Source organism: Gastrolobium bilobum, unplaced genomic scaffold, assembly GCF_033153095.1.
Source record: "Gastrolobium bilobum isolate Gb01-03AN ecotype WA unplaced genomic scaffold, APGP_CSIRO_Gbil_v1 utg913, whole genome shotgun sequence".
Lineage (NCBI taxonomy): Eukaryota > Viridiplantae > Streptophyta > Magnoliopsida > Fabales > Fabaceae > Gastrolobium > Gastrolobium bilobum.
Window position 1 is genome coordinate 887,359 of NW_026900059.1, and position 26,796 is coordinate 914,154.

Consider the following 26,796-nt stretch of genomic DNA (forward strand, 5'->3'; position numbering starts at 1 on the left):
TCCTGCTTATGGCACTTTTAGAGCTGCTATGGTCTATGGTGAAGATTTTTCTTGGTCAGAAAACACGCTTCGGGTTGCTGGTCTTGAGACTAACTCGAATAAAGAGAAATTAGTTTCTTGGGTTTTTCCTTCGGACCCTTGGGTTAAGCTCAATGTGGATGGGTCAAGTATGAATAATGGAGAAGCTTCTGCTTGTGGGGGTGTATTTAGGAATGCTAGTGGAAGGTGGCTTGTTGGCTTTTGTAAAAATCTTGGCTGTGGTAATGTTTTGTTAGCAGAACTTTGGGGTTGTCTCATTGGGCTTGAGATTGCATGGAGGAAAGGTTTCCGTTTTGTCTGGCTTGAAGGTGATTCCTTAGTAGCCCAGTTTTTCATAAGAGAAGGGTGCAGCTCTCATCATCTAGCCTCTAACTTGGTCTTGCGCATAAGGAATATGCTGGATTGGAATTGGAGGGTTAGAATTTCCCATATTCATAGGGAAGGGAATGGGGTTGCTGATTGGATGGCCTCTTTTGCCTACTCCTTTGATTGGTCTTTACAAGAGTTTGACTCGCCTCCTTCTGGTTGTCGTGACAAACTTGAAAGGGACTATGTAGGAGTAGTTTGGTCTAGGAGGTGTTCCTAGTTTCTTTTTTTGTTTTTATGTTTCCTGTTTGCTTTTCAAAAAAATAGTTAATTGGGAATTGTTTTTATCATGTAACATAACCTAAAATCATCTTCCTACACACACAAATTTATATGGGACTCACTTTAAATTTTTTCTCTTTTTCCTATTCTCTCTCCTCTCTCCTCCTTTTGTGAGAGTAGAAAATTTGCTTTTAAGTTATGTTACATAATAAAAGCAATTCCCTAGTTAATTTGTCACTAATTATCAGGCATCTTTTAGCATGAACGGTTCATTATTTCATTGTATGAAAAAGCTCTGGATCTATAACTGCCCTAACCTGCGTTTGCTTCGTTATTGGTTTCTCTTTGTAGCTTACACCCAACTTGCAGCGTGTAACAGCCCCAAACCCTGTAGGGGGATATTGTCCGCTTTGCCATGCGCACAAGCGGTGTCGAGCTCACGGTTTTACGTTTTGGGTTACCCTCAAAAGGCCTTCTACAAGGAAAGATATACACACCCTTATATAAGGCATGCTTCGTTCTCCTCTCCAACCGATGTGGGACATTATATAATAGCCCTAACCTAATTAATTAACAAATTACATGTAATTAAATAATTAAACATGTTTTAGTGAGTAAAATTAAGTATAAGGCTTAATTAAATGAATCTGAGTCACTTTGGAATTAAAAAATGTACTTAGTGAAAATTAAGGGATATAAATGGGTGTAGGCAAAAGTACCCAAAATATAAAAATATAAATATAAATATTCCTAGAATAATATTCCAGACTTTTGGGTAAAGTTTGGTAATTAATGAAGTTGAATAGATAGATGAACCAATACCCACATAAGTCACTTAACTAAGTAAGTGACTTAGAAAGCAAAAAGAACCTAAAACCCCCCATTTTTCCGTCGGACCAGCAAACAGAAGGAGAAGAAGAAGAAAGGAAGAGAGAAGAAGAGAGAGAGGAGGGAGGAAGCCTTGACCATTTTGAGTGATTCAAAAGCCTAAATCGCTTAGAATCTCGCCCTCATCATTAATCCAAGCTTGGTTCTTAGTGGGGAGCTTTGTGTGGTGAGATATTGCCCCTCAAAAATTCGACCTTTTGGAGAAATTGAGGTGTTTGAGAGCTTCAACCTCCATTGAAGCTTGAGGAGCCATCAACCCTTGGTTGTGCAACCATTGGTGGTAAGATTTACCCCTTGAACCTCATGATTCCTTGAAATTGCATGAGTTAGGGTTTATGAATAGTGTTTTAGGGTTTTTGATGAAATGTTGTTAAATTAGCTATGTTCTAGGAAGAATGGAGCTTAGAGCATGTTGTGAAAAATGCTAGGAACGACATTTAATCGGTGAAAATGAGCTTAGATAGCTAAATGAGTATATTTGGAAAATGGCAAGAATATGACGCTTAGATATTGGATTTCTTGCATTGTTAATAAATGGTTTGGTTTGGTTGGTTGTTGATTATGCCTTGGTGTTGTCTAGGATTTAGGAAATTGGACCTACCTTGAGAGACCAACCATTGGAGCAAGCTATGGAGTTTGATTAGCTCCATTGGATAGGTAAGTTCATGCTTATGTTTGGTATGAATTGTATAGCTTGGTTGATAGCTATGAGATGTTATTGGATGCAATATGTGTTAATTGCATTAAACCTTGTGTAGGTTTTGTTTGAGAAGTGGAGTATTGTAATTGACTGACTGTAGAATCCGTGGGTGGTGAACAAAGGTCGAATTGAAGCTTGAGGTAAGCCTTCGGACCTTGGGTGTAATTCCCTTGATTATTCCACCAAGCCCTGAAAGGGTAGTGGTGATTATAATGTATATAAATGCAATGAAATAGTGTAATGTTTTGTTATACGTATGCGTATGCATTTGGTGTGGCATAGGATGGTGTTTTCCTATGTGGTATGTTGCATGACGATGCGTAAATCATACTTTGTAGTTAGCTGGCCAGTAGAACTATTTGCATCTGAGTTTCCTTAGGACAGCTTGAGAGCTCGAGGGATTTCTCCTGGAGATGTTATTGCACTTTGCATAGATATGTATTTACTGCATTATTATTGTTATTGCTATTACACTGATATGGAACTGTGGGGTGGAGAGATGCTCCAAGGACCCCTGGCTTACTGGATATATTCGTATATCTCACCCCGTGTTGTGGGGACCCCCTTTCAGGTAAGGATGCTGCAAGAGCCACCAGTGGCAAGTGGCCATACTTGGACTAGTAGTGATGCATGAGGATCCTGTATTTTGATATTATACATGTTGTTTGGTAGCTCACATGTATAGGATTGTAATTAATAGATAATTGATAGATGTATGTTCTGTTTATTTGGAATGGACTTAGCCTATGCTCATGCCTTTGGTTATCTCTTTGTTGATGGGAGCCAAGGGAATGATCATAGTGTTTTGTAAGCTAAGTTCCATGATTTGTAATGAATATGTACTGTAAATGATGCCTACTACAAATTCAATATATGCATGCTTTTTATGTATTGAGTTATTGAATTGGTTGGGCTGAGAATCAATTAGGTACCTTTTGTTTAAATTGGGAAACGTTGAGAAAACAAAGGTTATGCTGCCCAAATTCTAGTTAAATCTCATGAGGAGAGGTTGGATAAGTGCTAGGATTAAGTTTTGAGGCATGGACAATTGGGGTTTGGAATGGGGATGTATCTTCCCCTAGACTTGGACTTGAAAAATGAGAGATTGTGAAATTTCCTGGAAGCGCGTTAAAGCGCCCTGGAGCGCGCTTTAGCGCCCTGCTGCCCCTGTGAGAGCCAATGCTCTCTGTCTCCCCGCGCTGGAGCGCCCAAAGTGGCGGCTTAAGCGCCCAGGATTTCGTGCTTGAGCGCCCTGGTTGCGCTTAAGCGCCCTTCGCTGCGGAAAGATGGGAGGCTTACTGTCTCCGCGGGTTTTAGCGCCTAGAGTGGGGCTTAAGCGCCCAGGGTTGCGCGCTTGAGCGCCCTGGTTCGCGCTTGAACGCCCTGGTTCGCGCTTGAACGCCCTTAGCCACTGAAGGAGGAGATGCTTCTGTCTCTGCGCGCTAAAACGTTCCAATGGGAGCTTAAGCGCCCAGGATATAGTGCTTGAGCGTCCTGGTGCGCGCTTAAGCGCCCATTTACACAGAAAAACCTGATGCTCTCTGCCTCCATGCGCTTAAGCGCCCAGATGGAGGCTTTAGCGCCCGATAACGCGCGCTTGAGCGCCCTGTAGCGCGCTGAAGCGTGCGGGGCCTGTGTCCAACATACACTTTTGTTGCTCTAATTTGTCATAACGTGAGCTACAGTGCTCCAAATGAGAAGCGGTTCGAAGCCACGCGTAGCTAATGATTGGAAGAAGACAATTAATAACCTTGGTCTAAGGATATAAGAGTATGATGTTAAGCTTAATTCATTTTATTCCGCAATGTAATATAGTTATGATCACGCAATTGGGCATCATAAATTCGGCATGTTTTAAAATGAAAAATTTATCCGGATTTTAATTGAACCCATGTGATTGTAACTGCGCTTAATATCATAATGCGACGTTAACAAACCGGTTCTAGAACGGGGTGTTACACATTACATCCTCCCCCACTAGAAATACAGCGTCCCCGCTGTACACACCGGTCCAGGGCGAGGCTCTGATACCAAATGTAACCGCCCCAAACCCTGTAGCAGGATATTGTCCGCTTTGCCCCGCGCACAAGCACCGTGGGACAATACATCAGCGCCTGTCCCTTGGTGAAAAAGAATTGAAGACGGTCTGGCATGGACAATTTAAGGGAAACCTCTTACACAAACTGAAAGTTCTTGCTGTAGTGTACTTTCATATTGAGTCAGATGTATTTCCATACGGATTTCTACAACATGTGCCCAATATGGAGATTTCTACACACCTTGTGGTGAGTTGTAGTTCCTTGAAGGAGATTTTCTGCTTTCAAAAACCTAATGTGGACTTCACTGGATTCCTCTCACAGCTGAAAGTATTAAAGTTGAAGTTACTTTCGGAGCTCATTTCCATAGGGTTGGAGCATTCTTGGATTGAACCCTTTATCAGAAATCTAGAAACCTTGAAAGTAACTAGATGTTCTCCTTTAAAAAACTTAGCACCATCCGGCGTGTGTTTCTCCAATCTGATGTTTTTGTATGTATTTGAATGTGATGGGTTGGTAAATTTGTTCACATCCTCAACAGCCAAAAGTTTGGCTCGACTCCAGCTCATGTCCATAAGGAGATGTCAATCAATACAAGAAATAGTGTCAAAGGAGGGGAATGAATCCCATGATGATAAGATAATATTTGGGGAGCTCCAAACTTTGAATCTTGAAGATTTACCTTGAGCCCTTAGATACAAGTGGGATTAACGGACAAGATTAAAAGTGTAACTTACACTGGTTTAAAATGATCCTGACACTTGTTTTTATACTTTGTCTTTGCTAAGTCCGACTACAATAATGCAGTAAGAGGAAAGGAAGTGGAGATCGATGGCAAAGACAGCGATGAAAAGTACAACTTTTTTTGGGTTTAATCCAATATTACTATGCTTACTTTTATGTTAATGAAGAAAAGAAAAGAAAAAGAATCACGTGTGTATGGTTTTAATTTACACAGTTGATGAAGAAGAAAATACAATGTTCTATACACTAATGTAATAATGTGTATGATTAATATTAGCTATAAAACTAACATCAGATGTTTTTGTAATTTGTCCAGGCTGAGTTGAACTCCAATAATGCAGTGAGAGAACTGGAAGAGGATATTGATGGCAAAGACAGTTGATGAAGAGGAACAAAGTTGTCCAGTACGACTACTACTATTATTACTTTTGGGTTTGATCTAGCATTACTATGATTGTTTGTGTTCAAAAAAAAGAAAAAAAGAAAAGAAAAGAAAAGAAAAGAAAAAAGAAAAAAAAAGATAAGAAGAAGAATTATGCTTGTATGGTTTTAAGTTACAGAGTTGATGAAGAAGAAATACATTGTTATGCATAATAATGTAATAATATGTGTGGTTATAAGTTACAGATGGTCATGAAGAACAAAGATGAACTATATCAGTAAGTACGTTGTTCTATATACTAGTGTAATAATATGTAGGATTATAAATTATAAAACTAACATCGTTGTTTTTATAAATTGTCTAGGCTGATCCGACTCCAACAAGAGGACAGGATGAGGAGCTGAAGAGGAACAAAGTTGTCCAGTATTCCCATTTTATTTTTTATTTTTTTGGGTTTAATCCAGTATTACTGTGTTTGCTTTTGTGTTAAAAAAAATATATTGTGTGATTCTAAGTTACCGATTTGATGAAGAAATACAGTGTTTTATATATTAATGTAACAGTGTGTGTGATTATAACTTACAAGTTACAGATGGGTATGAAGAAGAAAGATAAACCATTTCAGTAAGTACATTGTATTATGCACTATATATATATATATATATATATATATATATATATATATATATATATATATATATATATTAAAAGAAAATGCGAGTGGTTTATCCAGAGACAAACTCGCAGGATCTTTTTCCACAACTTATATTTGTTCTATTTGTTAACACTTAATTTTGTCCATTTATTTATATCTAGCTTCAATTTAAATCTGGATTCTAATTGGGGTCGTTTGCCCAACTTCCCAAGCTTTCAAATCACAAGTGTAAGTAAACTTTCAGGGGAGGATTCTGGTAGCCTTCTTTTCAATTAAATAACTAATTACTCCAATGATTAGTTAAAGTATTTTTGAATCATAATATTATAACACAAACAAACCAACAAATATAAGAGGAAAATTGTACAGAACAATCCACCAATAATTAAACAAATTTTTTTTTAGTAACAAATATATATATATATATATATATATATATATATATATATATATATGGGGTAAACATTTCTGCAGCCACTTTAGATAAGCTTATCTACAGCTACTCTTTATAACTATGTTCTCCCGGGAGAACATAGTTATAACATTAAAAGTTATTTTTTTTCTCTCTCCTCATTTACTTTTCAGAACCTGTTTGCTGACGTGGAGAGAGAGAAAAGAGCAACTTTAATGTTATAACTATGTTCTCCCGGAAGAATATAGTTATAAATGGGTAGCTGTAGATAAACTTATCTAAAGTGGCTGCAGAAATATTTTTTCCTATATATATATATATAGGGATAGATCCGTTTACAAACTTTTTTTGCAAATTACACTAAGTACGACCGGTCGTACACTGCATGATTAAAGTATGACCGGTCGTACTTAGTGTAGTTTGTAAAAGTTTGTAAACAAAAAAGTTTATAAATATAACATGCCCCATATATATATATATATATATATGGGTCAGGATCATTTTACACCAGTGTAAGTTACACTCTCAATCTTGACCATTGATCTCACTTATATCTAAGAGCTCTAATTTTTTAGTAATGTGAGCCGTTGGATATAAGTGAATCAATGCTCAAGATTGAGTGTAAGACTTCTAACTCTTACACTGGTGTAAGAATATCCTACCCCTATATATATATATATATATATATGTGTGTGTGTGTGTGTGTGTGTGTGTGTGTGTGTGTGTGTGTGTGTGTGTGTGTGTGTGTGTGTGTGTGTGTGTGTGTGTGTGTGTGTGTGTGTGTGTGAGCTTACTTCTTTTTCTTAAGGGTAACAAAAGCCACTTTCCCACACATAATTATTCCGGAAACCATATATTTACAAGAGATTACAACAATGTCATGAATTCCTACCGTACACTTTTATAATCAGTTCTTCATACCAATAATGCCAGGAATATCCAAATTGATCCTTCGTCCAAGTAATTTGTAGTACGAGATCTTCATCAGGTTAAGCCAAGCATCTAAATTCCAAAGTTGTGCAGGTATATATTAAAATGCTGACACTGTCACAAAACCGTTGTAATTTAAAGTTTCACCTGCACAGCTTTCAACCACCTACTCATATAATCTTTTAAGCCAAATCCACGGCTAGGCCTTAGAATTTGCTTGAACAAAGCCATTTTTGGAACATTCCAGTGCTCCACATGCCTGAAAATTATTCATAGATATTTAGATGATTGCTAAAATGATAACACTAAAAGGTAGAAGCATGCACCATCACAATTCAACATTTTTCTCACCTGCATACCCTTCCAGATTGTGCATCAAAATAATATTCTGTGTATCCAGTTGCTGCAGCATATATTAACATGGTCAAATTTCATTAAATAAGCATTGTGCAGCACTAAATGACATGATCAAGTTGCTGCAGTATATAAGATGAATTATGCTGCTTTGTTACTGTTGAATCCGCATTTTGCTGTATGTTTATGAGAACTAGCAGCCAATACTATGAAAAACGAAAGAAAGCAGGAGGTTCCAGTGAAATGCAGATACATTTAGTAATGTGAGTTCTACAAGGAAACAATTTCCTTTTGGCCTCTATGGTTCAACCAGTGGGATATACATGGAAAGGCTTGAAATGTACCCGAAAGAATAGGCCTCCAAGGAAATGACAAGATACAGCTGAATCGCCAGTGGCCAATTCCTTTATCCTGTCAAGGAACCATATGTATAAAAACACTAAGCTTTTTGAAGAAACAGCCAGCAGGTAATCATAAAGATTGAAATTTCAGAATTTTCGAGCTTCTAAAGGCAGATGTGTAGTACGAAGCAAATGTAATCAGCAAAACATGCTCATTGACTATGACTGCCGTTTGCAAAACATAATTGGGAAAGCAATGGGAATGGATCCTCTCATACATTATTTAACATGACTTTGTGAGAGGATCTTAATCATGTATGGACAAATCAACATTAATGAGACATGAGAGAGAAAAAATATCAAAATAAAGAGTGATAAAAAGATAAATGTTGATTTGTTCATAAATAATTAAAATTTTCTTACATGAGTTAGTCATGTTAAATAACACATAGCAGGATTCATTCACAATAGAGTAATTGTCAAAGGTTGTCCTGACCTCAAAATCTTCCCACTTCATAAGCTTCATATTTGACTTCTCCAGAAGGGATCCAAAATTAGTGCAGTTCCTCTTGAAACGCTGAAGCCCTTTAAAGGAGCCTGCTGGATCCGCAAATTCACAATCCTCTTCATAAGCATTTAATGTGAGATCTCCTGAAGGTTGGGAAGAATAGATTAACTATGTGAACCATCTAAATATAAATAAATTATTAACTAGAAAATACCAATTAGTATTAGCTTGATTTTATGTCAGTCATTATATAGGAAGCAATCATTTGGAGGTTACATGTATGAAAGAACATACACTTATCCCTTTTTTGAGTTCAGTGTTACTTTTCCCCCCAGACCCCCACAACTCAAAAAGTTTTGGGTGCAATAATTCCTAAATGCATACATTATAGCAGTGATATTGTCTCTGCCTGTACCAAGACAGTTGATGGCATGTGGGAGCAAGCAACAAATTATATAACTCATCAAACCCTGAAGATGCAGTAGGAACTCACAACTCACAATATATTTCACTTCATCAATCTCAATTGACTTGATTAAAAGAAACCAAGGTTACATAAAGGGTTTAAATATTCTTTACTACACATTCACAACATTGATAAACAACTGCCAAAAAAGTAAATGAAGGATATTTCCCAAACACATGATAGGCTTATAGCATATTTAGCACAGCATTAACCAATACATTTAATTAAACACTTTATTTAGCTTATTTAGCAAAACGGGAGAAATTGGAATTAACCCAGAGAAAAGAAGCAAAAGGGTATGTGCAAACCTGTGACAAAATACGATCTTTGGAAGTCTTGTTTGATAGTGTCGACAATTGCATCACGATCAATGGTTTCCAGAAGCCTCTGAGGAGGAGCTTTCTCATTAGGCGGGGAACGGAAAACAGAGGCAGCAATGCCAAGAAGCTCAGAACTATACCATGCTAGCTTGAGAAATGCATTGTTCTGTGGTTGTTTGGACTCTTCATTTGGGTTTGTTCCATTACATCGAAACCTATGGATTCTAGGGTGGTGTTTCGGTTGAAAGAACAAAGAGCTGTGGTGAGTAGTGGTAATTGAAGCAAAGGAAGCAACAGGTGCCAATGCCATGAAACAAGACAAGGACAAAGAGTGAGTGCAAGTGTGACAGAAACAGTTGCTACCTGCGGTTTGTTTAAATATCTAAGCTTCCAGTTAATGATAGCCATACAAAAACACACAAACAATGCATTTTCTTTTTCTTTCTTTCTTTTTTCTGATTGTGATGCAAATATGCAATCAATTCAAAAATGCTGGCATTTGAAAAATTTTATAATTTGGAATCGATGGACTATTTTAGAGTTTTCTTTTTTTTAAATGTTCATTCATAGTAACATTTTAAGAATAGAATTAAAAAAATTATAAATCATTCAATATCCCATAGAACTTCTGCTGATTAATTCGGATTTGAGCCACACAAAATTATAAGGACGGCAAAGTTTTTCCAATGAAATTTTAACACAATTATATATAGTTAAACTCAAGACCATTGGTTAAATTGGAATAATTTTTCGTCAATTGATCCATTGGTGATAACAATTTTTTAATACTAGAAAAATTGACTTTTTTTTATCTGTATGGAAATTCTTACTACATGTAACTATCTTATAAGTTTTAAAGGACACAAATTTATAACTATTTGTAATATGTTTTAAGAGAAAGATGTGTATTATTTTAAAGGATGTAAAATTGTATCATTTTAAATGAGAGAAAGAGATAGATAAAGGAGGAGAGAATGAACAAAAAAATATAAAAGTATGAATCCCATATTTTTATGAGAGTGAAATAACATAAATTGTGTCATTTAAAAGAACAAACCCTTTTCCCATGTTTTAATATTTATATATATATCAAGTTGTCAATGTACTTAATATCCAACCTAATGTTCCCATTATAATAATTTATACTAATTAATTTAGAAATAATTGAAATTAATTCCACTTTGAAGCCATTTTCTTATACTATAAACTGAAATCCTTGTGCAATAACACAAGTATGCGTACATCCATTAGTTTGTAAGGGATTCAATACGGATTTTGATGAAGATTAAATAACGGTTCATCTTTAGCGGCTCAACAATCTACATACACAACATAATATTGAGTAAAACATAATATTGAACTTTTATTCTATGCCATTTAGTAAATTGTCATACTTTAGAAGCATTTTACAGGTAAATACGTAAACTATATGTCAACACATTGCTAACTCAACATTAACAATATGTTCCTGGCTGTGCCATATGCATGATGCAACACTAAATGCCATCATTCTCCTGCTGCAAAAAATTTAAGCAGTCTACTCTGATTCCTACATATATTATACAAACTCTTTTCCTCTCTATTTGAATCCAGCAAGTTCCACAAACGCAACAACAGCATCATAAAATAATGAATAAATTTTAAGTCCTAACATATCCTCCTCTTCTCCAAAATATCCAGAAAAGAATGCATCTGAGTTGTGTGCTTCACCAATGCTGAAATTGCGGGCAAATGATATAAACCACTGGGGAAAATTCATTAGCTTCACTTTTAATCTCAATGAATATCCCTGTATATTAAATTGATATTCTGCAGTTTCTTAGTTTTCATTGAACCTGTTATTCTCAAGTTGAATCAACATATCATCTCAATAACAGAAGGCAGAACACAAATCTTCTTTGGAAGGAACCCCAAATGTTCCCCATCAGATTGAATATAAACACCCTTCCCTGAAATGTCCTCCACCTCAATAGAAAGCACACTACAAATAAATAAATAAATAAAAATAAAAACTCTGAATGAGTACCATCATAAACCTAAGCAAGCCTAAAAATAAATAGATAAAAGGAAATGAATTTGAATACTAGCTTTCAATGAACAGAAAAAGTTAAATCAAATTATAAATTATCAAGAAAACCAAACCCAATGAAGGTCGCTACAGGTATTTAAACAGTTGTGTTTTTTTACCACCCTAACATCCAAAACAATCAGCTTGTTAACAATGTTCACCAGTTCACAAATCTACTGAATCAGTTACAAATTTACAATGTCAAGCTAACTGCCATAATTAGCCAAACAATACACTCAAACAAAGACAATCTATGTCCAAATTCCTGCATCAACATAAGAATAGGTTATAGAGGATAATGAGTGAAGTGTCCAGACCCACTTATATCATTAGGCTAGTAGTTTAAGAAGACCATGTAATCCAAATTCATTAGTCATCAGAGACCAATCATCAAGAACTAGAAAGTAACAAATGAAAGTGCCATGAAGAATGAAATCATGCATTCTCTGGAAAAGATTATACCTTCTAGATGATACATTTTTTACCATTAGGTGTGTCCCATTGTACAGCTTATGTAATTTCAGGACAAAATCGTACCACTTAAAGTCCTGAAGAATCACAACCTGCACAAATTATATAAAAGTATAAGCTTTTTTTATTGTTGGAAAAAGATGATAATCTTCATCACCGAGATTTTACACAAGGGCATTTTGACCTCTAAATTTCCACTATGAGGGTTAGCATTTGGGGTAATTTTCATGCCACCACCGAAGTATTTTCCATTTCCAACGCAAAGGGCCGTCACTTGAGGACATTTCTCCCACTCACCTTCATTGACCTGCATTTTCAAATATTGTAACACTCGTGTAACCCACACTACTGATGCACTTACATAAAGCATATGAAAGAACTAAAATACACAAGACTACTTTAGACAAACTGCTTAGACCTTTTCATATCATGGGGGAAAATAAGTTACACTGACCTTGATTCTGAGATCCTGATTATGATGACCCATGAAGGCCTGCAATGCACCAATGATATAACATAGGTTACCAAATCTCTTGTACCTAGAAGCATAGAAACCTGCCTTTGCACTCCTGCCAAATTTTGTCAAGCATGCATTTTGATATGATGATCGATGCAATGGAAAGCTTAATCTGAAATTTGGAAGCTATCCTTACAAATGAATGTCAGCAACGTTTATGAAGTAATGATGTTTGCCACTTTCTCCACTGATAACACCAACATCTATGCTTGATCTCAACCCTAAATAACTCCTACATTAGCACGTCTTAAGTGATAAACTAAAGCATACAAGGTAACACAGAATTTTGAGGAAAGCTTTGCCAAGATTGAGTTATAACACACACAGAATATAACAATAAAGAAGAAACAGCCAAATAAAAGAAGGGGGGGAATCAAACCTCTGGCAATGCGTTCAATGGCCTCGTGAGGATCATTCTTCCTGGGAAAAGCCACAGTAGATGTTTCCATTTACTTCTATAATATATATATAGAGAGCAAATATGTTCCATAAGAAGCAGAAGAAGAACAACAGCAAACAAAAACTAACCAACCAAATGTTCTCGCAAAATCAGAACCAGTTCCTAGGGGGATGAGCTGCAAAAAGCCAGAACGTAGTTATATTTTTCACAGTTCCACTCAGGAGACATTTTACAGATGACTGAAGTAACACCAAATGCAATGAGTCAAAACTGAGAATACTGCATTCTGATGAGTGATGACAATTACTCACACCAAGAGCAGTTGAATTCGTAGGCTCTTTAATTTGACTAACAACAGGTTTTCCAGCCCAGAAGAAACCATTAACAACCTGCTTATAATAAACAGTGACGTGTAAGGACTATTCTCTCTTAACAAATCCTAGGAGAACAATCAACAAAGAATGTTGAAATTCTTCAAAAATAATTGTCCTTAAGATTAATTAACCGTTTGCAAATAAACAAAAAGGTTTTATAGAAGTAATGCTAAAGCTTATTAGAGTATATTGTAAGCTTTAGCTTAGCTTTTCTGTATTTTAATCACTGATGTATCTTGACTATTATACTTCTGATTGTATAGAATATTTTCCCTTTCTGTTTCTAGTTAGTTAGTTTGTTAGAGTATCTGATCAGATCAGAGTCAGTCTTATGCTCTATAAATAGAGCCTTCATGTATCACTTTCGTCAGAATATTTTACACATCAATAGAATGGGTTTTTCATCTTCTCTCTCTTTTCTCTTTCTCCTCAAACTCTGACATGGTATCAGAGCTCTCATCTTGAGGACCTGATCCATTTCATCCATCAATGGCTTCCGCAACATCCTCTTCTACAGAAAAGCTAAGCTAAAGCTTACAATATACTCTAATAAAGCTAAGCTTGGTTGAGTTGAACACATTCTCAATAAGATAGAAATTTGTCAATCATTTCCCTCAGGAACTTAACTACGTAGAACTATAAATGGCAAGAAATCTCTTCAATTATATCATCAGTGACAATACTTTAATAAAACAAGTTCAAGAATTTGAAAAGGCGAGGAAATGCAAGCAGTTTGCACCTCATGAAGAGTTCCATCACCTCCAACAGAAATGACAGCATCAGCCCCCTCCCTTATAGCCTGAGAATAAGTGGATAACAACTCATTAACTCAGTGGAACCAATACAGAAAACACAATTTGATTTCAACCCTTTAAACTAACCTCTCTAGTTATGTCAATGGCATGACAAGGACCCGAAGTTAGAGATTCACATATCTGTTTAAAAAATAAAAAATAAATGCAAAAGCTCAGGTCTTAAGAATTTGCAAATAAACAGAAGCAACTGAATTTGCAGATTTCATCATCATCATCATCATCATCATCATAATAATAATATTAATAATAATAACTCATGACACAGTACGAAGAAGACTCACATTGCATTTTTTGTCAAGACGAGACCGTAGATATGGAAGTAGCTTCTTCCACTCTTTACCCGTGCGCCCATTAGCACCTGCAACCCAAAAATTTAAACTTTTCCCCCAAAATTTAAACTTTTCCAACACCCCATCATTCATTTCAGCTCAAAAACAAAGAAAATAGAAAAATTAAAAACAAAAATAGATATTCGTACAGAGAATAAATGAGAGAAAAAAACCTAAAGGATTGACGACGAAAACGAGGTCCCTTTGGCGAGAAGAAGAGGAAGAACCGAGGCCGGGAAAGAGATCCGGTGCCATGGGTTTAAGCTCTGATCTGAAAACGATTGGGTTCGACATGGACATTCCTCTTTCCCAGTGCTCTCAAACTGATTCTGATAAACACAATTAGTCAATTACAAATATGCAACGCTATCCTTTTCTGCCAATGCAAAATAGAAAAATAATATGATTCTGTTCAATTTTGGTGTTATGGTATATGTGGCAATATATATATCTAACGTTGGAAATTTTGTGTTAAACATTAAATAGGTGGGCATTTATAAAAATTAGAGTAAATATTATTTTGGATGTGTAATAAAAAATACGGTCCTCACTTTAGTCCCTTATAAAAAGAAATTAGTCGTCTGGTCTCTATGAAATTCAGAGTAGACCCGTTTTAGTCCTTTTGAGGAATTAATATGGATCTTTTTTGAATTTGTGAGGGACCATGATTTCAATCAAATGGGTCTACTTTGAATTTCATAGGGACCAAAAGGATAATTTCTTTATGTAAAGGATTAAAATAAGGACCATATTTTTTTTAGGGACTCAAAAGATATTTACTCTAAAAATTAATAGGCGAGGTTATATTTATATTTTTTTATCTAAATCAAATAAACACTTACCACTTAATGTAATTTTATAGTCATTAATTTAATTTTGATCTAATAACCATAAAGATCCCAATAAAAAATTATAAATAAAAAACAATAAATATATAGCAAATGTTATTACATTTGGCTTAATTATTGAGGCAGTTTAAGTACAGGGTCACTAGTTCAATCGCATGACCTAATAAGCATATGCAAATCTATAATTTATATTAAAAAACTATAAATATACTCAAATACATGTAAAAAAAATGATACTAATTTCAAATATTTTAATATGAAAAATAATAAATTACACATCATTGTCCAATAAAAGATCAATCAATCATATAACACTTGTGATACGAGTACTTCAGGTTCAATAGACAGTATCTATCTATAAACAAAATCAAAATTCCTTGCATATTACATAACGAAGATAATATTACACAATATTGTAAGTACATAACTTATGTAAGTTAATAAGCAACAAATCACCCAAATATTTCAAAAGAAAATAAATTATTTATGTGTGAAAGTGAAAAAAAAAGTCATCAATTGATGAGAACAAATATTTTTTTTTATGAACTAAGTCGGGTCACTGGTTAAATCAATTGGATCATTGATTTTCACAAAAATCAGCCGGGTCACACTGGTTATGACCGATCTTATATGAAAAATGAACCGATTATATGACTGATTTAATGATTTTTCGGTTAACCGGACCGGATTGATCCAATTTTTATAACTGATTTATAGACACAATTTTGTAAGTTGATCTAACTTTTTAGGGTTAAACGAGTCTTATGCGAAAACAAAACTTTCTCTCGCTGACCCATCATAATTTGCATTTCTACTTTCTTTCTTTTTTTAACACATGTGGGCCTCACATTTGTTTTGTCTCTTGGCATGTGAGGAAACATTTTCCAATTTGTAGTATAAATACTTTTTTTCTAAAAAAGAAGAAGCAATGTTTGGCTTAAAAAAAGCCCATTCAAACATACTCTATATAAGTTGTCCGAGCGAGCTAAGCAATGGATCAATCATACAATAGATTCGATAAAACTCGACCAGTTTTTTTTTTTGACAAAAACAATGACCAGGCCGGTTCACAGAAAATCAAACATAAGTAAAAATTCAAGGGAAAACATTTATTAATTTATAGGGAAAAATTTGTCATTCCATGCCAAGTACTATGTTTTAATATATGGGTTTAATGTTTCTGCTTTTATGCAAAAAAATTTCTCTATCATACTCATATAAAAGTAAGTGTGTCTCATTATAAGAAGAAAAAATTCATTCATTTTTATGTGAGTGTGGCAGATAATTTTTTTCTTCAACAAAAGTAAAAACGTTTCTCCATTAATAGTTAGGGAAATATAAGTATTATGTTGTAGGAATGATATTTTTGTCGTACAACTCGTTTGTAACTATCTACTCTAAGAGTACATAGTTATAAAGAAAAACTTCACAAAAAAAAAATCTTTGTAACTTTTCTCATAATCATTTATCTCCTCCTCAAAATTTTGAATTATTCACCCTCTTGACTTAAAGTTTTTTTTATCATTTACCCCCCTAAGTGAGGGGGTAAGTGATAAAGAAAATTTAAGTCAGGGGTAAGTGATAAAAAAAATTAAATAAGAATATAAATGATTCAAAAAATTTGTGAGGAAAATGAATGATAATTGAGAAAACTCAAATGAGATTTTTTGAAATTTTTTCTAGTTATAATATTAAAGTTAACTTTTTTTTTTGCTAATGTAGAGGAGAGAAAAAAAAGTAATTTTAATATTATAATTATGTACTCCCCATAGTATATAGTTATAAACAGGTTGTATGACAAAAAGATATCTAGTAACAGGACAGACCCTGATAGTTAATAGAAAAAAGTTACAATAAAACCTTTTGTGGTTTGACTTTGAATCACTTATCCTCTGCTTTTTTTTATCAAATATCCTTTGTATTTTTTCATCCAAGATTCTTTTTAACCGTGTTTAGGATTTCTAATTAATATGACTATTCTACCCTTCTTATCAAGATGCACTTCATCTATTTTATGTCATATTCTCCCCCAAACTTTGCAAGGGTAACATACTTTGATCATATGTAAGTTTTCATGTGTTCTCTGATTTATGAGAAAATGACTTTGATCACGACAACTGTTAATTAAGAGTTAGAATGCTATTGTGTCTTGAAAATGACAGATAATTTTGTGGAAATTAATGTCGGAAATTAAAAAAAAAAACTTTATTAAAAATGAGCATAGCCTGTGAAGGAAAAAAACTTGTTAGGTGGAAAGATGCAGGGAAGTTGAACCAGTTGAACTATTTTATGATGTACAAACAAACTTAGGAGAAATATTAATTTGTGTTAGGTGCTGATATCAATCTATGTTTACTTATATATTTTGATCATATACAGAGATTCGCGACAAAGTTTGACCACCACACTCATCCACTCTCCAGTTGTACATTGATGCTATATCACTTCATTGGCTTTTCATTTTTTTTCTTGCCGAGAGATTTTTTTAATCTTTCATAAATTTTCAATCTGTCAGCTTCTTCTAATGTTCTTTCTCCATTGTGCATTAGTTTCCTTTATCCTTTTAATTTAACTCTGTTGAGTTCACAATCTTTTGGTGGTTTTGCAGCGTTTGCAAAATGCTCATACTTTCTTCTTCTTCTCAATAACCCTTACTGATAAAGCTTTTTATGGTGGATAATATCTTGTTAGTTAACTGCTTGACTTTCAATCCCTTTAAAGATTGGCTTCTTGCTACGGGTTCTTCGGATGAAACTGTGAAGTTGTTTGATCTACGCAGTATCAGTACTGCTCTTTACACCTTTTTTTTTTTTTTTAATAGACGCTCTTTACACCTTCGAAGGTCACGAGTAATTAACTAGGGGTGTCAATATAGATTTTGACACGCGGGTCGACTCGCGACACGATACGAAAATTCGTGTTCGGGTTGACCCGCAAAAAAATTTGTGTCGTGTTCGTGTTAGAAAAAATGACACGTAAAAAATTCGTGTTGATGTATTCGTGTTCGTGTCGACCCGTATTTTTTTAAAATTATTTTATTTTAATTTTTTTTAATTTCGATCCATTTTTTAAAAAAAAATTGTCAATTACCGTTTTGACCCCTATTTTGCGTGTTATTCGTGTCGTGTCGTGTCAACCCGCAAAAAATTCGTTTCGTGTCAGTGTTGAAGATTTTGACACGAATAAAAATCCGTGTCGTGTTAGTGTTGATGTATTCGTGTCGTGTCGAATTCGTGTCGTGTCAACCCGTTTTCACACCCCTATAATTAACATTCTCCTCATATGTTTCTAAATTTTCTCTAGTTGGGCAGTTTTTTTTTTGGACACAAAATCATGCTTTAATTGCTTGAAATTTTATACATTAAATTTTTACAACAAGTGGAAATGAAAATCTATTACCCTAGCAACATCACAAATTTTTTTAGGAAATTGGAGAAATTTTGTACGATAAAATAAAACACTCTTGCAAAGTTTGGAAAAGAAGATGATACAAAACAATTGAAGTGTCTATTTATAAGAAGAGTAGAATAATCATATTAATTAAAAACCCTGATATTATTAAAAAAGGACTTGAAAGAAAAAAAGCGAGTATAAATGTTTTAAAAAAGCATAGAAGATAAGTGATTCAAAAGGCAAATCAAAAATAATTATTTGAACTTTTCCATAATTAATATATATTTATTAACCTTTTTTCATATAATTAGGAGAAAAGAAAAAGAAAAGGTATCATAAAAGAGAAAAAATGAAAAATCAACCGGTATGTATGAAAACACAAAACACTGTAGGTTCACTTGTAATGAAAAAATGTGATCTTTAACATTGAAATTTGTCTTAGAATAAAAAAAATATTATTTTAAAGAACATGATTTATATTATTTTAAATAAAATGATCATATTGTAATATAAATTTAATAATTTTTTACTTTCTCTCCTCTACAGAATTAAAGAAAGAAAAGAGAAAGTATTATATAAGAGAAAAAATAAAAAAAAATCAACAAAAACGGTTATTTAATGTAAAATGAATTTTTTTTTTCTAAAATAAAACCAAACAAAATCGTTTAACTTTGCAATGCAATCGAGGTTTTCGTTTTATACACGCTAATTTCATTCTTGGTAAATAATCCCTTACTCTATTTAAATCCGTTCACTGAATCCAAATTAATCTGTCTCTTGTTGCCGCCGTCGCTCTCGCCGCTTGGATCCCGCCGGAAAACAGGTGAGGTAATTTTTTTGGATTTATTGTTTTGTTGCCTTTTCCATCCACGATTGTTCTGCTTCCTCCTCTGGCAATATTCCCAATATTTTTAACTAAATTGCTGTGATGAGAACAACGCAACATTTTTAACTCTGTTTTTCAGGGAAATACCATTTTCACCAAATCTATTACAAGAGATACAAAAAGGACACTACTTGCTCCTTCATCCTCCGCTATTTCTTATATTCTACCAATTTCACTATCAATATCATTCATCATCCAAACTTGGATTCGTTTCATGTTCCCACAATAGTATACTTCAACTCTCTACCAATCCAATCACTATTGATCGTCCCTTCTAACATTTTCCCTTCATTGCAACAGCTAAAATCTCACTTTTTGGTTGTCAATTGAAGGTGACACTCTTCCATTTTTTGGCTAAGGTAAGAAAGCTCTTTTCTTTCTCCTTATCCTGGGACCATTTTGGTAAATTGTACCATCTTTCTCCACAGACAATTTGGTTGTGTTATCTCTGCCTTGGTTGGTTTTTTTTTTTCCCTTTTAACTAAATAATCTTCAAGAGCCAACTCAGTGTCCGAATTTAATAGATTTTCCTCCAAGGGCAAGACCAAAACACTGTCAAGTCCATTACAGAAGAAGTCTCTTAGAGTTCACTGTGAACACGAGCCAATGTAACAAACTGTTTAAGTGCCCCCTCATTTGTGCTTTGCAAGCTTTCATTATACTATACAGTTCCATGTACAGAAAATGAAGTGTCTAGTTCAATGCCTTTGGAAGATTATTTTGCTTATGATAAGATATTAGTATTTCAGTATGTTTTTGGAATTTTGAGTATTAAATACAGATTTGCATATACTTATCCTGTGACCTATGCACTGATGTGGCTAAAGCCACTTTTGTTGACTTTGTTTGCGTATGGACCAACTTACTCTTATATTAGTAAGCTTTGAATTGCACTGCTCCAAATTCGGCCACCGTCCAATGAGCCGATTGAACATTTCCTTTATACAAACAAAAGGCACTGTCCAAGTGTTCAAAGGAATAGTAAAGCAATGTGCTTTACTTCCAGCATCCAATCCAAAGCTTACTAATATAATAGTAAGTTGGTCCCTATGCAAACAAGGTCAACAAAAGTAGCTTTAGCCACATCAGTGCATGTGTCAATCTCCCACTTAAAGTCACTTTTGGTGAGCTTTCAAAATCTTTCAAAGTTGGTAGCTACTCAAGCATGCAAGGAAGCAATTAGGATTCAAAGGTTAATGGAAGGGCACAAACAACAGTTAGTTACTGTGTATTGGGACAGTCAGAGTGCCTTCCACATTGCAAGAAATCCATCCTTTTATTCAAGGACGAAGCATATAGGAGTACAATATCATTTTGTCAAAGAAGTAGTAGAGGAAGGGAGTGTGGATATGCAGAAGATACATCCCAAAGATAACCTGGCAGATGTCATGACAAAACCAATCAATGTTGACAAGTTCATATGGTGTTGATCGTCCTATGGTCTATTAGAAACGTAAGCAGCATGAAACTGGCAAGAGAAAAAAGATTTTTAAAGCTCACCAAAAGTGACTTTAAGTGGGAGATTAACATATGCACGGATGTTGGCTTATGCCACTTTTTTTAACTTTGTTTTATATGGACCAACTTACTATTATATCAGTAAGCTTTGGATTGGATGATGGAAGTAAAGCACATTGCTTTACTATTCCTTTGAAGACTTGGACGATGTCTTTTGTTTGTGTAAGGGAAATGTTCAATCGGCTCATTGGATGGTGGCTGAATTTGGAGCAGTGCAATTTGACTTGCACAAGGAAGGAAAGGCACAACAACGCGGAGTGCTTCATTTGCTTCAGCCTATAAATAGGCAGCCGTGCCAATGGTTTAAGTATCCCCCAAAATCCAAGCTTAAGAGCGAATTCTCTTGGTATTCCAACTTAGAGAGATAAACACCAAGTGTTATTTTGAATGAGATGTATTCTCCTAGTATAAAAGAGAGTGATATTGGTCTCTCCTTCTATTTAGAGAAGGTTGTAATTTCTTTCACATAATGAAAATTTTCTTTAATCTTGCCCGTGGTTTTTCCCGATTGGGTTTTCCACATAAATCTTGTATGTCACTTCAATTGGCGTATTTTTTGCTCTCCTGACCGGTGAAATCAAGATAAAGTTAATTATATCATTGGTGTCTAGGAAAGTGAGTGGTTATTTAATTAGTCACCGTTGCGTAGCACAGAGAGATTCCCACTGGTTTACACTTCCCTGACCAATTGTGTGGTTAGCAGTGTCTTGAAACTCTGGTTTGTCTCAACTCTCTTTTAGCTGTATGATACTCTGTCACCTAACATTCTATTCACCCAGTGACCCAATACTCTGACGGAGTCCATAGCCTGGCAAGCCGGGTTTATTAACATTTCTCTTTACATAAAAAACAAGTTTTTTTTCTCTCTCTAATTACTATTTCTATCAAATAATATCTTTATCATTTTAAGTTAGGATTATTAACTAATATAAAAAAGAGAAGTGTAAAAAGTTCAACTTACATCAAAACTTGATCCATCCCTCTTGCAGAATGGGTAGCCTCAAGTGTTTTTTCAGAGCAACAAGGCCTTGTTCCTCTCTTTTGAGGCACATACGGTGCATGAGCAATGTCCCTGAAAACACAGTGTATTCAGGACCCATGTCCCAGAATGCAAACCAAAGAGTGACACTGACCCTTTTGAGGCAGAAGCACAGAAAGTCTGAACCCATCACAATGGTCACTGCCTATGATTACCCTTCAGCACTGCACCTAGACATGGCTGGTATTGATATCTGCCTTGTTGGTGACTCAGCTTCCATGGTGGTTCATGGACATGACACCACGCTACCCATCACGCTCGATGAAATGCTTTCTCATTGTCGTGCCGTGGCTCGAGGGGCTAAAAGGCCTCTTCTTGTTGCTGATTTGCCATTTGGGACCTATGAATCCAGTTCCAATCAGGTAATATTTTTTTTTTCCTCAATTTTGATCTTTTTCAATCAAACTGAAATTTGTTTCTTTTGAACTTGAAATGGCTCTTGTTGGGATGGTTGTAGACATAAATTTGGTTGAGTTCTTCAAAAGTTCATGAGAAAGTTTGCATTTTTTTCATTCAGAATTTGTTTAAGGGTGTATGTTTTTCTCATTGTTTCTGGTGTTGAAATGTTGAAACAAAATAGGAGTTAAGGACATAGGGTTATGTCTCAATCAGGATTTTTTTTTTGAACGAGTTTGGTGATTTTCAATTAAAGTGATATTTGTTCTTTTTGACTTGAAATGACACCTGTTTGGTTTTTGACTTGTTGGGATAGTTGCAGGCATAAGATTTGGTTGAGTTTTTCAAAAGTTAATGAGAAAGTTAGCCCTTTTTTTTTCAGAATTTATTTAAGGGTGTATGCTTTTCAGTTTTCACATTATTTTTGGCATTGAAATGTCAAAACAAAATTGGAATTAAGGACATGGGTTTGTTTCAATCAGAGTTTTTTCTGGATCAAGTTTGGTAATTTTCAATGAAAGTGAAATTTGTTTCTTTTGGACATGAAATGACACTTGTTTGGTTGTTGGTTGTGGAAACATGTTAGGAATTAAGGATTTGGGTGTTTGTTTCACTCACTGTTGATGAAATGGTTTTAACTGTTTTGGTTTTGATTATGAGCAGGCAGTGCATACAGCAGTTCGTATTTTAAAAGAAGGAGGAATGGATGCCATAAAATTGGAAGGAGGGTCCCCTTCAAGAATTGTTGCAGCAAAAGCTATTGTTGAGGCTGGAATAGCTGTGATGGGGCATGTCGGTCTTACTCCCCAGGCCATTAGTGTTTTGGGGGGATTTAGACCTCAGGGAAAGAATGTTGCTAGTGCTGTTAAGGTCTATCTCTCTCTAGCATGATGCATCTATTTGGCATTTGAACAATTTTATTGTCGTCGTAAAAGGAATAAGTCTTTTGTAGGTTGTAGAGGCAGCATTGGCTTTTCAAGAAGCTGGGTGCTTTTCTGTTGTTCTAGAATGTGTGCCTCCACCAGTGGCAGCTGCAGCAACAGCAGCCCTTCGAATTCCTACAATTGGAATTGGGGCTGGACCCTTCTGCAGTGGACAGGTGATTGCCCTTTTAGCTAATATTCTATTCTTAAGATGTACTGTAGTTAGAGATGAGTGGATTAGCTAAAAACATACAACCATTCCTTTATTTGAAGGCTTGTATTCTTCATCAAGTTGCTGTGTTTTAGGCTTTCTGGCTCAAATTAAATTGTTTCTCTTAAATGATATTTTCAGTTTCATATCTATGTATGTAGATATTATTGAGTTGGAGATGTTAAGATTGATATTGAGGCTCTTGACTACCAGTAGCCATGGATGGAATTCTAATTCGATTACCCCTCAGTTATTTTGAGATAATTAAACAAAGCATTATTTGTCAGTTTACAATTTTACATTACACTCGTTCTTTTGGGGAAGAGACGAAAGGGTTTGGGGAAAGCTGATGATTTCTAATTTAGTTTTATTGTTCATGCAGGTGCTAGTTTACCATGATCTGCTTGGTATGCTACAACACCCCCACCATGCAAAGGTATATATAGCAAATCTCAACGTAGTTTTTTCTTTCAATCATTACAGGATTCATTGCTAAAGTGTAGATGATCTATCTTTTACAGGTTACTCCAAAATTTTGTAAGCAGTATGCCCGTGTTGGAGATGTCATGAATAAAGCTTTACTAGAGTATAAGGAAGACGTGATAAATGGTTCATTTCCTGATGCTCACCATAGCCCGTACAAAATCAGTGAAACAGATGCTAATGGTTTCTTAAATGAGTTGCAAAGGTTAGGTTTAGACAAGGCAGCATCTGCGGCATCTGAAGCAGTTCAAAAGATGGATCCTACCAAATCAGTTGGTGAAGGAAACCCACCAAAGTCATAATTTAGTAAAGCTACAGAATCACCCTTCTGTTTTCATCTGATGTCCTTCATCTTCCTCAATGGCAGAACAAATTCAAGGGACATAATAATTGAACAGAAGTGGAGAAGACTGATAGATAGATAGATAAATGCCATTTTCTTAGGCCAGATTGCTTCAATAGTTCAATTGCTTTTCTTGTTTTTCCTCTTCTCCTCTTGATCATTGATAGAACCCATAAAATTATAACTATATATTTACTAAATCAAGAGCTTACAAACACCAATTCAAGATAAAATGCAGAAAATAAACATTAAAAGACCTCACTCACTCTCAAGCCAATATACCTAGGCCAAAGAGATCTTTTCCCAAAATCCACTCCAAATATTCTGAATACATGTATGCCTAAACCCCACCCTCAGATCACCCTATATAACAACATTTTTCCCTCTAACTAACTACTACGGACTATTTTATATTGCTGGACTTGGGCCCACTTGTCATAGCCCAACAATACTCCCTCTCCAAAATTCACCTTGTCCTCAAGGTGAAGGGAGAGATCAACATTTTTGCCACAAAGTTTCACCAGGATCCCATTGCTTGAAGCATATTAAACAAAAATCGTACAATTGCGTGTTATCAATCGGGTCATAGGTCCTCCTCTGAAATTCACCTGCGCGCAACTGCAATTCAGAAACATTAGGCCTTCTCTGATTCACATGAGGCCCCAAATGGGTTTCCCCACTCAGCCCATTATTTTCCTTTACGAAATTCCCATTTTGCCTCCTTTTTGGATTAAGTTTCTTGTTCCCGTAAATGTTGACCCATGTCTTCCATTGCTGACTACTGGGCCTTGCCCATAGCTTCCCTCACCAGAAGTCCAATTAGTAAGTGCAAGCCTAGTGTGGAAGCTAACCCTAAATCTTGACCCGTAATTTGATCGCCTCAATGATACTCTGATCCCTTCTCTTCTCTTCTCCCTTTCTTCCACCTTGGTCAGTGATCTTCTCCGGTGAGCAGCAAAGTCGATGGCCTGAGCTCCTTGTGCCGTCGTCCTTGCTACCGTTCGTGATCGTTGCCACTGTTCGCTTGCAGTCTCGTGCTAGTTCTAGATCTGTGCGCACGTCGTCTCCCTATTCCAGATCTGACTTGGTCTTCTTCAACCTCAGATCTTTCCTCTTTATACAATTCTTCTGTGCTGGTTCCAGATCTGTGCGCGCGTCGTCTCACTATTCTAGATCTGACTTGGTCTTCTTCAACCTCTACCTCTTGCTTTTTTTCATCTTCTTGCGCTCCTTCTTCCTTTCCGTCTTGCTCTTTTTCTGTAAATTCTTCAGCCTCTTCGATCTATTCTTTTTTTTCTTCTTCGATTTTCTTTTTCTTTTTTTCCTTTTTCTTTTCTGTCGTCGTTATTCACCTTGTCCGCTGCACCTTCAGCCTCTTCGTCAGTTTCTTTTTGTTCTTTTTTTTTCTCCTTCCTCTTTTTTTTCTTTTTTGATTGCTTCTTTTTTTTCTCCTGCGTTTACCTTTTTTGCCTTTCTTTTACATTTTCTTCCTTTTTTTCTGGGTTGTTTGAGACTTCAACTTCATCTACTATATAGATCTCAGGTATATATCTCTTTATACTCTATCAAAACTCCGCCAACTTACATGGGGACTGAACCCACTCCAAAGTTTCTACCAGTTGAGCGCTCTACCTCTCAACCCCTTCACAGCTTCATTCAGCATATCAGTTTCTTGAATTTGATTTGCTTGAAAATGTTGTTCAAGCCCGAGAAACCATCCCCAAGCTTTAATTCCATCTTCATCTCCATAAAATTCTAGAATCATTGTAGATCTGTATTATTTTTTTTAGATCTGAACCAGAAAGCACCTCTGGGATCGAAAATGCTCTGATACCAAATTGATGGAACCCAGAAAATTATAACTATGTATTTACTAAATCAAGAGCTTACAAACACCAATTCAAGATAAAATGCAGAAAATAAACACCAAAAGACCTCACTTACTCTCAAGCTAATATACCTAGGCCAAAGAGATCCCAAGAGATTCTTTCTAACTAAATCCACTCCAAATATTCTAAATACATGCATCCCCAAACCCCACTCTCATATCACCTTATATAACAACATTTTTCCCTCTAACTAACTACTATGGACTATTTTATATTGTTGGACTTGGGCCCACCTGTCATAGCCCAACAACCATTAAGGTCAAGAGGCACTTGACTGCAGTTTTGACTCAGAGAGTAACCAAGGCCTGGACCATTTTCTCATTTCTTATTCAATGCAATTCCTTGATTTTTTTTCCTTTCTCATCTCACCCGTTCACAATTCTGGCTCTCTCCAAATCAAATACCATAATCCCTAAAAAAATACTCATTTTCATTTTTTAATTCCTTTTGTCTAAATGTAACTTTTCAGGACTCTTAACATTTGATTTTGCACAATTTCTCAAGGTTGTGGGAGTGGGTATGATACAAGG

General features: G+C 35.3%; 3 protein-coding genes across 9 annotated transcripts; 1 reads left to right on the forward strand and 2 right to left on the reverse strand.

The window, feature by feature from the left end:
• Positions 1-7,256: 7,256 nt before the first annotated feature.
• On the reverse strand, positions 7,257-9,721 carry LOC133295134 (uncharacterized). The gene is made up of 5 exons (XM_061493930.1): positions 9,352-9,721; positions 8,566-8,720; positions 8,073-8,139; positions 7,726-7,777; positions 7,257-7,633 (listed from the first exon to the last, which is right to left on the reverse strand). Exons 1-5 carry the CDS (start codon positions 9,671-9,673, stop codon positions 7,510-7,512), a joined length of 720 nt encoding a protein of 239 aa, XP_061349914.1. The 5' UTR covers positions 9,674-9,721; the 3' UTR covers positions 7,257-7,509.
• Positions 9,722-10,741: 1,020 nt separating this feature from the next.
• LOC133295086 (sphingoid long-chain bases kinase 2, mitochondrial) lies at positions 10,742-14,659 on the reverse strand. 4 transcript variants are annotated; one of them, XM_061493879.1, is made up of 12 exons: positions 14,511-14,659; positions 14,290-14,366; positions 14,075-14,128; positions 13,933-13,992; positions 13,131-13,208; positions 12,948-12,994; positions 12,799-12,839; positions 12,556-12,640; positions 12,357-12,471; positions 12,087-12,209; positions 11,894-11,994; positions 10,742-11,344 (listed from the first exon to the last, which is right to left on the reverse strand). In XM_061493879.1, the coding sequence occupies exons 1-12, from the start codon at positions 14,635-14,637 to the stop codon at positions 11,218-11,220; spliced, it is 1,035 nt and encodes a 344-aa protein (XP_061349863.1). In that variant the 5' UTR covers positions 14,638-14,659; the 3' UTR covers positions 10,742-11,217. The 4 variants fall into 4 exon arrangements, with proteins under 4 accessions (XP_061349863.1, XP_061349865.1, XP_061349862.1 ...); XM_061493881.1 differs by having other exon boundaries at positions 11,277-11,696; XM_061493878.1 differs by having other exon boundaries at positions 11,277-11,994.
• A 4,641-nt stretch (positions 14,660-19,300) lies between these two features.
• On the forward strand, positions 19,301-26,453 carry LOC133295058 (3-methyl-2-oxobutanoate hydroxymethyltransferase 1, mitochondrial). 4 transcript variants are annotated; one of them, XM_061493838.1, is made up of 7 exons: positions 19,301-19,401; positions 19,544-19,823; positions 21,972-22,383; positions 23,081-23,287; positions 23,370-23,516; positions 23,934-23,987; positions 24,073-26,453. In XM_061493838.1, exons 3-7 carry the CDS (start codon positions 21,973-21,975, stop codon positions 24,334-24,336), a joined length of 1,083 nt encoding a protein of 360 aa, XP_061349822.1. In that variant the 5' UTR covers positions 19,301-19,401; positions 19,544-19,823; position 21,972; the 3' UTR covers positions 24,337-26,453. The 4 variants fall into 4 exon arrangements, with proteins under 4 accessions (XP_061349822.1, XP_061349821.1, XP_061349823.1 ...); XM_061493837.1 differs by having other exon boundaries at positions 19,318-19,401; positions 19,765-19,823; XM_061493839.1 differs by lacking the exon at positions 19,544-19,823 and having other exon boundaries at positions 19,320-19,401.
• The last annotated feature ends 343 nt before the right edge of the window (positions 26,454-26,796 follow it).

Coding starts and splice junctions, on each gene's coding strand:
- LOC133295058 (XM_061493838.1), top strand. CDS start 21,973: ATGGGTAGCCTCAAGTGTTTTTTCAGAGCAACAAGGCCTTGTTCCTCT. Junction 23,288..23,369: donor ATGTTGCTAGTGCTGTTAAG/GTCTATCTCTCT, acceptor AGTCTTTTGTAG/GTTGTAGAGGCAGCATTGGC. Junction 23,988..24,072: donor AACACCCCCACCATGCAAAG/GTATATATAGCA, acceptor TATCTTTTACAG/GTTACTCCAAAATTTTGTAA.
- LOC133295134 (XM_061493930.1), bottom strand. CDS start 9,673: ATGGCATTGGCACCTGTTGCTTCCTTTGCTTCAATTACCACTACTCAC. Junction 8,721..9,351: donor AAGATCGTATTTTGTCACAG/GTTTGCACATAC, acceptor CCCAACCTTCAG/GAGATCTCACATTAAATGCT. Junction 7,778..8,072: donor TTGGAGGCCTATTCTTTCGG/GTACATTTCAAG, acceptor TATATGCTGCAG/CAACTGGATACACAGAATAT.
- LOC133295086 (XM_061493878.1), bottom strand. CDS start 14,637: ATGTCCATGTCGAACCCAATCGTTTTCAGATCAGAGCTTAAACCCATG. Junction 13,993..14,074: donor CCATTGACATAACTAGAGAG/GTTAGTTTAAAG, acceptor ACTTATTCTCAG/GCTATAAGGGAGGGGGCTGA. Junction 13,209..13,932: donor GTGATGGAACTCTTCATGAG/GTGCAAACTGCT, acceptor TATTATAAGCAG/GTTGTTAATGGTTTCTTCTG.